This window comes from Sparus aurata, chromosome 6 (assembly GCF_900880675.1).
Source record: "Sparus aurata chromosome 6, fSpaAur1.1, whole genome shotgun sequence".
Lineage (NCBI taxonomy): Eukaryota > Metazoa > Chordata > Actinopteri > Spariformes > Sparidae > Sparus > Sparus aurata.
In genome coordinates this window covers 19,815,303-19,830,050 of record NC_044192.1, presented here as the reverse complement: position 1 = coordinate 19,830,050, position 14,748 = coordinate 19,815,303, and the positions used below count along the sequence as shown (strand labels likewise).

The window sequence follows — 14,748 nt, the reverse complement described above, 5'->3', positions numbered from 1 at the left end:
TGTATAAAAGCTTTTTTTTATATATAATTAAATCAGATTTTCCACCAAATGTAACAATAAACAAACGCGGAATGTTGAGACGGTGTTGCACAGTTGTGTCTTAATCTGAACTGATTCTGACTGTTTATACCTGAAACACAGTCAGAAGGGCTTGGGGGAAGTTGTCAAAGGTACTCCTCTTGGTCTGGGTCTCGTCAAAGTTGAACTTCCCACCGAAGACCTGCATGCCCAGCAGTGAGAAGATGATGATGAAGAGGAAGAGCAGCAGCAGCAGGGAGGCGATGGACTTCATGGAGTTGAGCAGAGAAGCCACCAGGTTGCTCAAGGACTGCCAGTGACTGTGAATAATCACAGGGGAGCAGAGATGAGCGAGAGCCAGGTGATCCAGTGAGCACCACACATACACTCAACACACACACACACACACACACACACACACACTCAACACACACACACACACACACACAGTCACAGTCGCAGCATGATATCATTCTCACCGTGTGACCTTGAAGATCCTCAACAGGCGGACGCAGCGGAACACAGAGATACCGAGCGGAGACATGATTTCCAGTTCTACCAGGATGGTTTCAGTGATTCCTCCACACACCACAAAGCAGTCGAAGCGGTTGAACAGTGAAACAAAATACGCCTGCAGCCCGAGACTGTACATCTTCACCAACATTTCACATGTGAAGAGGGCAAGCAGCACCTTGTTGGCCACATCTGAAACACAGAGAGAAGATTTAAGATTAAAAACAAACAAACACTAGAAATAGACGGAGAGAGATTTAGGGTGACACATTAGAGACTGTAGAGAGCGCTTATAGTAGGTTTGGAATGTTATCGATTTCTCTCTTTCTTTTGGGTGAATCTTTAATTCTATTTATATTTATTTATATTTTTTGATGCTACTGTTTTTTGTGCAAATAAAAATGAAAAAATAAAAAACAAAACAAAGATATTGTAGAGAGTTTCTCTTTTACGACTGATAGACAAAATTGGGTAAAACACCCAGGACCAAGGGTGCACAAAATTCAGCATTCAGTATTTCAGTAAGCAAATATACATAGAACACAAATAACAGATAAATGAGGTAATTCGATTTTAATGCATGCTGCAGTGTTGTTCATACCCTGCACTTGAGTCAGCCACATAGGCTGGTTGTAGTGCTCTGACGATATGGTGAGAGTGTTGAGGAACACCAGGATGATGACCAGCCAATAGAAAGGCACCGATTTGACAGCCAGTCGGCACTTCCTGCGGCAGAACCTGTTCCAGCGGCGCCAGCGCCGACTGCAGGAGCAGAAGTCATGGTCAGTACAGTATGACTCACTTTGTAATCACTACGGTCTGTTTCCATTAATAACATGAATGCAGAGGAGTAGGGGGGGATCAGCCACAGGGGGACTGCACTGATGTATTTTTTTGCAAGTCATACTTTACAGTAAATGGGCTGAAAAATTCTGCGTAAGACTATTCTCTGAAAAAATACCTTATGCTGACTTTATAGAAGCTGTTGATTTATCATCCCCAGTAAAGTCTCATTAAAATACAGTAAAATGAAAGGCAAGCAGTTACAAATAAAATCTGTATAATCTGATGCAGGCACACATGCTGTGGTAATATACTATAAGCATCATGCAGACACACAGACCCACAAATATACTGACCTGAACTTTGACTTTGAAATTTTTTGACTGAAAGACAGAAGAATTAGTGAAAGATTGACTGGTCAGTAACTGGTTAAAGTAACATTAAACCTGTCAGAAGCATTTCAGGGCATGAAGACAATATAAACATGGAGGTGAGTTGTTTGTTTTAACCATTTATTTTCACCACACATCAACAACTTGTAACAAAGTTAAGGATACATTTGGTGACAGCCTGAGTTCTTCAGACTGAACTTTGTAGAAATGGTTGGACCACAAGTGACATCAATCTTAAGTACTGTAATTGAAAGAAAGAACAGTGGTTGTGTTTTTTTGAAAAGGATTGATGTACGTTCTCACCACAGAGGTCCGCAGCACGGCGTCTTTTCATCCTCCCCGTTTTGATTCTCGGTGTTCACAGATTCTGTCTCGCTGGCTGGAACGCTCGCTGCGGCAGCAAAAAAAAAGCAAGACATTTACAAAAAAAATAATCACATGCAATGCGCAGTGGCTTCTGGATTCTCCAGATGAAACAGAGTGCAGTGCATCCCGGGGGGAACAAGTGTGAAAAGAAATAAAACGCAGACTGCCGGCATCACATCAGACTATTGTGGCTGGTATATTTAAAAAAAAAAACTAAAAAAAAAAACTAAGAAAAGTACAAAAGGAACCAGCAAAGATAAAATAATTACACTCCATCAAAATATATTCAAGTGCATCGCACTTATTTCCTCTTGTTTTTAAAAGAAAAGAAGAATAGTTTTATTTTTCATCTCCAAAGCCATGTTGCAGCCAAAAACACTTTGGCCCTCATCGAGAGAAAGGAGCTATGCACTGTGGCTGTGCATCACTGTCATCATTAGTATCATTTACCAAGTGCTGAAAGGGAGCTGACACGGGACAGGCGAGTGGACAGCTGCTCGACGAGGGCTGACTGATGCAGACAATGAGGAGCAGAGGGGAAGAAGGGAGCAGGCCGACGAGGACAGAGCTCTTAAAGCTGTCTCTGAAATGCTATGCTCAGAGTACTGCCAGCGCTTTGGAGAGACTATCAGCGCAGACAGACGATGATTAACTGTGTGAAACGTCTCAGTGCTTTAACTTGTACGAGGGAGCGCCGTGTGTGCTAGCGCTTAGCTTATGAAGACGTGTTGGCTTTGATTCCTGAGTGGTCGGACAGCTCTCAGCTCTGAAAATAGTGCTGACTGCTGGAGTAGTGATCTGGGTTTAGCCCTGTTTCCTATATTCACACTGAGCCCCTGCTTTTGAATTGGGGAAGGAAACGGGGCGTGCCTGCTATCAAATGCAGCTGCATTTCTACTCCATATTAAACTCACTTAATGGATAAATGAAGGGCTTTTTAAAAAAAAATTGAACCAGTAGACCGTTCACAGGAACAAAACAGGGAGGAAAAAAGGGAAAAGAAAACGGAAGAGGCTGTGATGCTCGGACACGACGGGATAAACACACTAATAAAGCACACAGTGATGAGGTATTACATCAGGCTGCACACGACACACACTCAAACACACACAGACTCACTCAGCAATCAATCAGGATGATCCAACTGTAACTGCTGCTTACCTTTTGGATTTATCTTTTAGGTTTAAGTAAAAATCTACTCACTTATGATCAACGATTCTTCAATTATAGAATCATTGATGTTTAATTTGGTTTTTTGTTTTTTTTACCTCTGCCGAGTAGATTATGTTTTCATCCATGCTCATTTGTTGGTTTGTCAGCAGGATTACACAAAAACTACTGATCAGTTTTCCATGAAACTTGGATGGCTAAGAATAAACCCAATTAACCTTTGGTGCAGATCTGGATAAAGGGACAGAGCCAGCAATCTTTTCTCACTTTCTTTAACACTGTGGGATAGAGCCTTTTTTGACCATTTTGATGATTTCTTGAGGAAAAATGCACGATCTTGATGAAAAAAATCAGGCATATTTAGGGGGCTGGCGTCTATGAGTGAGTATGAACAGGTCACTGATCTCTCATTTGTGTTTTTTCTTATTTATGTGCAAAATGGAAAGAAAGGCAGCCGCATGGTAATTAAAACAACAAATGTTTAACCTCTGTCCTTTAAGGTACATTTTGTCCTAAATTTTTGGTTTGTTTCTATAGGTTTTTTTTTTATTATCATTTATGGTATTTTGCATATTTGCACATGTGTAGGTTATTTAACTTTCCTTTCACACAGGGATATTTTTTTAGCTGTCTGTATATTTTAATACATTCTTATACATAAACATATATTAAAACATATATATGATTGTTTTGTACTATTAAAGGGGCTCTGGGATTCGTTTCCTTTAAGGCAAGTTTCTAACAATGTTTGTTGTAACGGTAAAAAAGATGCGAATTTCTGATGCTCTCAATGGAAATTACTTAACACAAAGTAATTTGATGTCTTGAAGTTTGGATTATGAGAGTTTTGCCTTCATTCTTTATCAGCTACCATTGCAGATGAAAATCTATCTGATGTAACTCGGGCAGAGATGTTCACAGATGAGGTAATGTTTAAAAGTTTTATGTTTGTTTAGTCATGTTTGCTGACCTCCTTTCTCACTCTGATGTATCATCTAATGTTTCCCACCTGGAAAGTTAGAGCAGCAGGCGAGAAAATGAAACGCACCTCGAATAAATTTACAGCTTTTCAAACACTGGTAGAAACATTTGGGATAACATAAGCACACAACTCAATAAAATTCAGAAAAATTGTATCCAGAAATGTAACATATATCTTTAACTCAACACCTAAAATGTTAATATTTATAAACAAAAAACTCTACTGACATCAAACTGAAAACATTTTTTGTATGTAATTAAATCGAGCATCAAACACACACACTCTCAGTTGCGCGCGCACACACACACACACACACATACACAAGAGCAAGAGAACACTGAAGGGAAAGCACAGGATTTACCATGAGTGTCGGACGACTGGCTGAACCACCCAAACCTTCCTTTCTTCTTCTCAGTAAGGTCAGCCAGAGTCACCCCTTCATGTGTAATGCATGCAAGTCCATGCATTCAGACACAATGGCACGGCAGAGGGACATGGTGGGGAAGGGGGGGGGGCGAGAATGGGCTGCTATCAAAATGGGTCAGAGCAGACAAGCACCACAGGACAACAACAGTATTCAAAATATCAATATCCAACAATGACAAGAGCAGCAGGAGCCACAGGGGCCGCGGACACTGAGGAGGGCAGAAGAACAACATGGAGAGCTGTTAGTCACTGGAAGCGCCTGCAGGTGACGAGGCGACACACACCAAAAGCCGTGATGGATGTTGAAGAAAAGCAGTATGGACCTGCCTCCTCGTAACCTCCACAGCTTTTTACTCGGGAGCCTCTCAGTTTATGGTTAAAATGTTTGCTGCAATGAAAACTAAACATCGGACTTTATACATGAAGAAGAGGAAAAGACAGGGGGGAGAGGTAAAAATGAGGGGAGAACATAATGAGCACACGGCGTGCAGAGATCCTACTGTACTCTCAAACTATAAGGTGTATCAGTCGCAGTTTCTCTGTTCTGCATCATGTGTGCTGCTTATATAAAGAGGATTTGGATTAAGAGTTTTTCGACTACTCAAGTAATATTTTTTTCTTTCTTTCCTTTTTTCCTTCTCAGATAAACTCTCGTGGTGCTCACGGCGTGCTCCACTTCCATCAGTGACATACATTGAGCGTGAAGATAAAACAGTGTGTGCGGCTCTGCGGCAAAACACCTTTCATGTGTTTATATAGGTCTCCTTTCTCTTTGTTAATACATGCCTCTATGTCCATATGCAGGTGTGTCTAAGCGTTTGTGTGTGTGTGCATTGATATGCATGTGGCCAAGACAGTCTTGTTGATTATTTGACACTAATATCATCGCTAATTTTGCAATTTTTAAGTGAAAATTTCCTCATCATTTGTTAATGAAGTGTAAACTGTCAATCTATCTCTAGTTATTTTGCCTTTGTTACTGCTTTGGCTGATTAACTATAATTCCCAGAGTTAATTTGTGCTAAATTCTCCAATTTTACACATACTAGTGTGTGAGAGTACTACTTCATGTGTGATAAAAGGCAGCATGAAGCTTTTTGTGGCTCTCGAGGAAGCTGAATGTAATCTCTAAAGCCTCCAGTGATTTCAACCAGTGGCTGAGTTACATTGTGGGTAATGTTGGCATCAGGTTATGAAAAGGAAGAAGAATAATGAGTCAGTCTTATAACAGCACGATACTAGACCAGTGGGCTGCTTCTCAAAACATTTAGCTTACATTACCCATAATACCGCTGAGTGACATCACTGGGGGCATGTTATCAGATTACATCCAGCCTCCTTCGGAGACTCAAAAGGCTTCATACCGCTTTTTTTCCACATATGACGTAGTACTCGTCAAGACCTGCAAACACACTTTAATATGTAAAATTGGTGGAGTAACCCTTTAATCGGACCCACAGAAGAACTGCATTCTGGACTACTGACACTGTTGATGGAAAAAGTTGAACTTCTCTCCTCTCTGGCAAATGTCATCCTGCATTATTGTTACATATTGAAGCAGATGAGTGTGATGCTTTAGAGTGTCGGATCATTTTTCCTAATGAATGAATGCCGTCTGTGTCTGTGCTCGATGTGTCTCGTGATTGACCTGTCATCTGGGGAAATGAGAGGCAGCGTTATGGGACAAAAATTTCTCCTCCAGAGGGAAATTACTGTGTTTTTCACTTCTTACAAAACTCAGATTTCTGGAGTTCGATCTCTTTCATTGCTGATTTTGTAAATATAAGGCCTAATTATAGTTGCAAAAAGCACAACCCCCTCAAGCCAACAATAATGCACCCCGCTTGATGTTTTTCTCAATGCAGCGGAACAGATTCGATCAGTTTGCTGTATCGAAGGGTGCGTGTGACGCCGGCGCAGCATTACTCTTCACTGCATGAAGGAAGGGAGGGGGGGGAGTTTGGGGGCAGGTGCTTACGGTTGCGCTTGCTCTCCTCATCGGCCTCATCTTCGTTGTCCGGGTCTATATCCTCAGCCTGAGTGATCCAGTCCAGGTAACCCTTCAGATCCTCCTCCAGCTGCTGCTTCTCACGCAGCTTCTGGAAGTCTCCACGAGCTTTGGCCTTCTCTCTCTCTTTGGAGAACTCTCTGGGTTTGCAGAAGCATACGTGGAGAAAAAACAAAAAACAAACCAAACACACAAACACACACAAAGACAAACTTACTTTCACTGCAAACAACAAAATGCAGCACAAAATCATGTGCATCTTTGTCCATATTGTTTTCTATATAACTGCATGCTTCAATCACAACCTATCAGTGCCTTGTGTGTTTTTGTGAACCTTAGCCACTGGAGGGAGATGTACACCTTTGAAAGACAACAGCACTATATTTAGAGCCCCACAGTACAGTAGCTTATCCTTCAGGGGAGCGTCTTAATCATACACAAAAGGCAATTTAGGTAGACAGATGGTTTGAAGAATCGGCAACATCTAAACTGATCCATTACATAAAACCACTGTTGAAGCTGCAATCCATATTCAGAAGGCGGGAGGTAAATAGATTCAGTGCATGCTGGGATATTGTCATTACTGAGAAAAATGTGTGTTTAAGCTGTGCTGATGGAAAAAGTCAAACATAGAAACAAAGCAGTTTTGTAAAACTGTGTTTTCTAAAGTCGATGCAGATAAAAAAATGATGCCTGTCTCAAGTGGCCAGCGTCTAACAGCATCTGAGTTGATGATTGTATTAACCTTGTTGGCTTTAAAAACTAAACAAAAAAAACCCCATCAGGCTCTGCTGGCTGGTCAACCATCCAGAGTTAATTCTACTGTATACCCCACCCCCACTCCACAGAGCTGGGAAAGCAAACGGGGGTCTGAAAGAGCTTAGGAGCGCAGAGGGAGTGAAGGGCGAGGAATAAGATTAATTTCTCTCTCAGGAGGTTGGATGAGTTGAGGAAGGGGTGGTGGAGGAAACGCTCACTTTGCAGATGCCGCAGAAAGGACGTGATAGTTTGGCGCCAAACAAAGGTCAGGGAAGAACGGCCAAGAATATACCTTCATCTCGAGGTCCCAGTGCAAAACGGCCAATCACGAGTTTAATATCTCCATATATTTGTTTACAGATTATTAGGATCTATGCATTGCAGTGGCCGACATCACAATAATCTGCAGCATATCAACTAATTTCAGTGTTTCCCACATCTTTTTCATTAAGTAAAAACAAACCTCGCATTTTTGATCCCCCCCTCCCTGATTCAGTTGTCACAACAGCAGGTGAGCCAAATGTGGAGGAGGCTTGACGTTGACGGAAAAATTCAAACCAACGTGAAACAAAATGACATCACACCAACCGGGTGCACTTGTGAGCTTGTATGGAATAACATCATAAGTAGGCCTAGATGTATAGGAGGGTTGGCATTACAGGAATTACAGGAGAGATTTAATACCAGAGAACATCTATCTCTATCTGCAGAGCATGTCCGATTTCCTGTAGACAGCAGGGGCAGATCAAGGGCAGACTGTCCACTAGCTAGTTGATCACAGATTTTCTCTCAGATGGATAAACAACAAAAGTGTAATTTGCTAAACTGGGTCACCAAATATGCCTGGGCAGCCATTAATATACCTGGATGACCTTCCCAAGTAACATCTATGTGTGGGAAACACTGCTTGTATAGGCTGACACTACACAGCAAGTAATTCCAGTAATAAATAAATCACTGCATACACACTTTGCCAGTGTTGGGAAGTCACTACTTAGATGTAACGTATCCCATATAATTTAATTACATTATTAACATAATGTAATTTGTCACAGTTACTGAGGAAAAAAACATTCACAGAGCAGGAATGCCTTATCTTATCCAATAATTACCTGGATCTTCTGTATCATGGGAATAAATACTTTCCAAATATTATTGAACTGAAGGGATCAAGTTCTGACTGTGAAAACAATCATTTCACAGAGATTCTTTTTTTAAAAAAGTATCCACAGTTTTACAGCCCCTTCTTTTGCAATGTACCCTCTTTGGGTTCCAGTGCATCAAGTGACGCCGTAATTACACAGTGTGGCCACTAGGATGAACTACCACGAGATGTCTCTATATCTGGATATGCTCCATTCATTGGGCAGTAGGCCTGAAAGTCTGTGTGTTGATTTTGATTGGTTCTCTATTCTGCTAATTGGACATTGCTGGATTTGACTGATGGTTGATTTGATTGATATTTGTGTTTTCAAGATGTAGTTTGGCTCTGTATGTTGTTGGTGCATTCTACCTATTCGTGTTTTTTTGTGCTTTATTATCAATTTTTTTCAAAAATGTCTGAGAAATGTTATGAAAAAGTAAATCAAATGTAATATGTTACATTATCATAACATTTTACAAGGTAACAAGTAATCTGTAACCGATTACCAAATTTAAAAAAAAGCCTTCCCAACACTGTGCTTTGAATACTGCAGACCAAACCCACTGCACACGTTGCCTCTTACCCACTCAGCACACCCAACACAAGGTTTAACACGAAAAAGGAGCCCAGTATGATCAGGCTAACAAAATAAATCCAAGGTGTTTCCCATCCGATGGCGTCGTTGACCTACAGGAGCCAAAACAGTAGCCGGTTAACAAACAGAAACGTGTACAAGAACAGAGATCCTCGAGCCTGAAATCAAGCAGGAGGTCTCTGTCTGCAAAGAGAGGAAGGCTTACCCGCTCAACACACCCAAAACCAGGTTCAGCACGAAAAAGGAGCCGAAGATCACAAGACTGACAAAGTACACCCATGGAAGCTCAAAGCCCATAGCATCATTCATCTGGAGGAAGAGGCGCCAACAAAGAGGCAGAAGAGCAACGGGAAGAGAGGAAGAAAAGAGTGAACTCAGTGGTTAAAGGTAAAGAATAGCAGAACAAAAGTTAGACAAAAGTAGCTTTCTCTTTAGATGGAGATCTTGAAGGGATAGTTTAAGTGCCAGGATAGCATCATGTTGTTATTGGGAGTTGTTGCATGCACTCAATCATTTAGTCAATCAATCATATCAGAGTGATAAGAGGTGCCTCGGGAAATTATCAGCAGCTTCATCATCAGAATGTCACTCTCATTACTGCCGTGTGTCTGATCCGAGGAGACATTTAAGCTGAAGGCGTGTGACAGTCACAGGAAATTGAACTGGGAGGTCACAGCGGGAGCACTCACCCAGTACAGCACGTCTGTCCAGCCCTCCATGGTGATGCACTGAAACACCGTCAGCATGGCAAACAGGAAGTTGTCGAAGTTGGTGATGCCACCGTTGGGACCTTGCCAGCCTTCCCGGCACTCGCTGCCGTTGATGGGGCATTGGCGCCCGTGCCCTGAGATCGCACACGGAGCTGGTTCCTCTTCTGCTAACCCATCTATAGGCAGAGAAGAAAGAAAACAGTGTATGGAATGATATGTTCTTTACTTTATCCATTTTACTGCAAATGTGTGTTGGTCAAAAAATATTGGTTGGCTTGATTAATTGGTATATCAGTATCATTTCTCCCTATGATCAACAGCAACTCACACTTCAAACCATGAAGGAAGGTTGACCTGGAGAACAAAGGGTTTCAAGAGAGGTGGATATCTCTTTTTTTCATACAGTGTAATGTGACCGCCTCCCTCCTCATGTGCAGGTACTGTAGAAAGCTGCTGTTTTCAGTCGGTATTCCTCTAATGAACATGCAGAGCAGCAATGTGCACAAGGAGAGTCTAAGTAGCCCCCTGAGGAGAGAACAACCTGGCCAGTGGCCACCAGGTAATTTAGAAGGGAGTCTAAACTGTAGGAGCATGTCCTTGTGATGATGGGCAGTCGCTTTAAGACCTGGCTACTTTGACTATTAGATAACTAGTTAAAAGTGTTTGTTAAAATCGCTTTAACAGTCGACAAGTTAAGTCGACTAGAAAGATGACTTGATATTACATGTGAAGCAGCAAATCAAGAGGACCTTACCTGAGCCAGGAAGAAAGCAGGTTGCGTGCATTTTACCGATGAAAAGCTCCAGGCCGATAATAGCATAGATGATGATGACGAACAAGACGAGGAGGGCAATGTGAAGGAGAGGGACCATGGCTTTAATGATGGAGTTCAACACCACCTGTAAACCTAAGCAAGGAGGAATATAAACACATTAAACAACGCTCGGCTGCATGAAGATATGAACTCTTGTGTTTGGTCCAGTGGTTGATCATGCATGAGCTTGGTGTGTTGAAGAGTGCAGGTAGGTTGGCCATGCATCATTTACTAATCACAACTGTTGAAAGGATATAAGTCATGATGATGATGACGTAAATAGGAAGACTCAAAAACAGATTTAAAACGTACAGTATGAATGCAACCCTAGCCTCCTGTATGTTTTTCCCACAGGTAGAAAAATACATTTTATCTTAGCAGTCATTATTAAATGCTAAATTTAACAGTAATTAAGGGTTATTTCTAAAGGTGTCGACATACTGGTACTGATGAGGAAGAAGAAGAAGAAGGAGAAGAAGCAAACAAGCTACTACCAGAATTTGTTGCGACTATGAGAGTGATGAAATCGTTCGCATTAAATCCTTTGGTCATGATGATCGTGTATTTAATTCACTGTCACTGTCACATATACAATTAAATGTCTTGTAAACCATTTATTAAGCAACTAATCCAGAAAATGTTTATAGATGAACACCACAATATCTATTAACCACCAACAATTGTTCAATAAACGGCTTATAGTGCATTTCATTGTTAGTTAAAAGTAAAACAACTATCAACGAAAGTTTAATTAACCACACATTTACAATTTATTGATTGTTATTGTAAAATCTTAACCCTTTCTCAACAAATGTGATACCAGTTTCAATGTGTATATATCAGCACATCTACAACCACAGATACTGTTGTCCAGAAATGTGTCAGGAGTGTTTTACTCTGAGTTTGTTTGTTTCTATTACAGCCACAGCTCATGTCTCCAGGGAGCTGATGTAGATGTTGAAGAGATGTTTCTGAAAACAGTCCCTGGGGATGGAACATCGACCATCTGGACTCGTCATGCGTAACCTCTCAACCTACAATTCACTGGGGCTCATCACGACTGACAACATTATACATATAACAGGTACAGATAATTTGTTGTGGATCTTAAGGATCTGGTTACACTGGTTACACTGGTATGCGGAGCTCAGCACATCGCAGCACTTACTGGGTACTCCTGAGACCAGCCGCAGGGGTCGCAGCACACGGAAGGCTCGAAGGGCTTTAACATCAAATCCACCTGGTTTACCCCCGTGCCCGTGCATTGAAGGATGGGGAACTTCTCCCTCGCCTTCTCCCTTCTCCTCTTTGGTCAATAGCTCCAGGACAACACTGAAGAGTCTGTCAGAAAACAAAGGAAGAAATGCACATTATTAGTCTGCCAAGGAGGACAATCTGACAACTGACAGTCGATTCATTGTTTAAGTCCATTTTCAAGGACGGAAATGCAAAACATTTGGTCGTTCCAGCTTGCAAATGTGAGGATTTGCTGCTCTTATTTGTCATATATGAAGGTGAACTGAAAATCTTTTCAGCTTTGAGCCAAAAACAAGAACGTTTTTTAACACAACCAGTTGATTCATTAAGAAAATATTCAACAGATTATGAAAATAGTTAGAGTCCTTAACAATATCATTTTTAAATCTTTACATTTTCCTAGTAGATGGTTTGTCAAGCAGTACCCTAGAGGTGCATTTTTCTTATTACAAAAAATTGGACTAACACACACATATTACTGTAGCACAACCATCAGATACAGATTTTATGATCTTATTGAGACACCTATCTCGAAGGCCAAAAACTGAACAGAGCACAACGACTTTAGAACCAATCATGATGTGTGTTTACAATCACTTTACAGTACTATTCCTTTCTCACAATCGTTATTCTAAATTGTATACATTTCATTCATCTACAATGCACGTTTGTTTTTTTTCACATCTCATTATTAACACTTTCACTAATGTTAGTTTGGAGACGTAATTTACCCGATGGGCTACAGACGAAAGAAAATGATTTTACTTTGGTGTGCCTAATCTTCCAACACTTACTTTCTTAATTAATTCTGTCAACAACAACATATTATATTATACTAAAGAGCTTATAAGTTGTTGTTTATGCTGTTAATGTGATCTAAAAGTAAGCACACGTAACAATGAGTGCAATGTGTTGAACTTATAACCTAAGCATATGTTTTTTATGTATATATATATATATATATATACATATACATATATATATATATGTATATATATACATATATATATATATGTATATACACATATATATATATATATATATATGTATATACACATATGCGTGTTTGTGTGTGTGTGTGTGTATATATAATGATCCTTCAAACTATTATTTAGCTGTGGAACTATAACGAAGGATGTGTCATCAGTTTACTTTACAGCCACCCACAAACCATATTGATATCAACGGGATACAGTTCAATTTATAAGTCTACAAATATGTGAAATACAATGCGTGGTCAAGAGATGATATAAAACCGGTCACTGAACACTTGACTGGTATAGGTTCCATATATTCATAGTATATTTTAACCACTGAGCCATTGTATTCTTTGAGTGTCCAAAAATGCTTCATATGCCTATAATGTGTACAATCTGGGCTGTGTGAGTCACTAAACAATGACTGATGACATTTTTGAATCTGAATAAACACTATATAAAAAAACAACATGTACAACAAACGAAGAACATATTTCTTAATATCAAATCCTATTTCACTCGATCTCTCTCTGACATGAATTATCTACCAGCTTCTCCGCTCCCATGATGCCACTGTGTGTTTTCTGTACGGTTTCCACCACATATATATGTAACTCATCAACATTATCCAATTCATTTCAGATCAATTTAAACAGGGTTGCCGTGCAAACAACAACCTCCCAGGGGCAGTTTGGGGTCGCCCACCAGAGGTCAGTTTTCACAGGGTTAAGACCGGACCAAAAAAACAGTTATTCATTTTCAATATACACCCAGGGGCATGCTAGCGTCACCTTAACAGTCCTTCCCCTATAGCAATCTGAAAGTCTGACGTCCAGTTAAAGGAAATGTTTGATTGCAGTTGCTGCTGATTTAGGTGGCACAACCAGTTTCTAAATATGAGTGGGTAAAGATGCACCATATGAATGTTTTTCAGCCAACACCATAAATAACTTGCTTGTCATGGTTGATACTGTTAACATTACCAATAGTTTCACATTTTTTATTTAAAAAGAATAGTGATAAATAGTCCATAATATAACACCATCCCATACATATCGCACATCACCGTTTTATTCACATGGGGAATATAGATGGGATCACTTTGTTCCTTGAATAAATGATCATGTAAAAGCTGTATTTAATCTCCCCAGGTTGTCGTCTTAAATTTGTTTGAAGGTCTGAAATAATTAAGTGTGACAAATATGCAAAAAGGAGAAGAACTCAGGAAGAGGGTACCTACAGTTTCACAGCACTGCATCATACAACAGATATATCCAGAACTGTTTCCTTCTGCAGTCACAAAAGTGAAATCAGAAGTGAACAAATCTTTTATCAAGAGATAGGACACTTCAATACAGTCAGCTAGATATTCCTCACCTAGCCAAGAGGGAAATCATCTCGCCACATCACATCAAAGCTGCGGACTAAAAAGCGGTGAATGAAGCTGCCGATAGGGGCTGGAAGGAGTTCTGAGGGCGTATCAGCGCAGTCTGCTCAGACTTATGTTATACTGAGTCACAGCTGTAAGACTGACCGCCTGCCACTGGGGTTTCATTACTCATTCAGTCATGTTGAACAGAAAACCTCCCATCACATATCGACATCTTTTTACTTAACATAACTGAGAGGAGTCGCTCGGATAAAAGGTATGTGTCTCCTCCACTGTTTAAGGAATCATACAAGTGGGTTTAGCCTGTTTACTACAGATCACATGTTTCTTCTCTACAATCACTTTGCAAACCACCAGATATTACATTTGTTTTCCAACTAAGTTGGCATCCATTAGATTCACTCTGTTATTGCCTGTTACAAAGAATCAATTAGCTGACTCTGG

At 40.4% G+C, this 14,748-nt stretch overlaps 1 protein-coding gene across 16 annotated transcripts in view; it reads right to left on the bottom strand.

Moving 5' to 3' along the window:
• cacna1da (calcium channel, voltage-dependent, L type, alpha 1D subunit, a) overlaps positions 1–14,748 on the bottom strand; it is a 78,349-nt gene that overhangs the window by 29,907 nt on the left and 33,694 nt on the right. For 12 of the 16 annotated variants that reach the window (XM_030418749.1, XM_030418751.1, XM_030418747.1 and 9 more), the window contains 11 exons: positions 11,849–12,021; positions 10,621–10,773; positions 9,846–10,042; positions 9,362–9,465; positions 6,629–6,798; positions 4,586–4,660; positions 2,010–2,097; positions 1,671–1,697; positions 1,133–1,293; positions 498–723; positions 131–338 (listed from right to left, as the gene is read on the bottom strand). In XM_030418749.1, coding sequence (XP_030274609.1) covers positions 131–338; positions 498–723; positions 1,133–1,293; positions 1,671–1,697; positions 2,010–2,097; positions 4,586–4,660; positions 6,629–6,798; positions 9,362–9,465; positions 9,846–10,042; positions 10,621–10,773; positions 11,849–12,021 — 1,582 coding nt within the window. The remainder of the gene's footprint in view (positions 1–130; positions 339–497; positions 724–1,132; positions 1,294–1,670; positions 1,698–2,009; positions 2,098–4,585; positions 4,661–6,628; positions 6,799–9,361; positions 9,466–9,845; positions 10,043–10,620; positions 10,774–11,848; positions 12,022–14,748) is intronic. The other 4 variants (XM_030418759.1, XM_030418763.1, XM_030418762.1 and 1 more) reach the window with 1 other exon arrangement.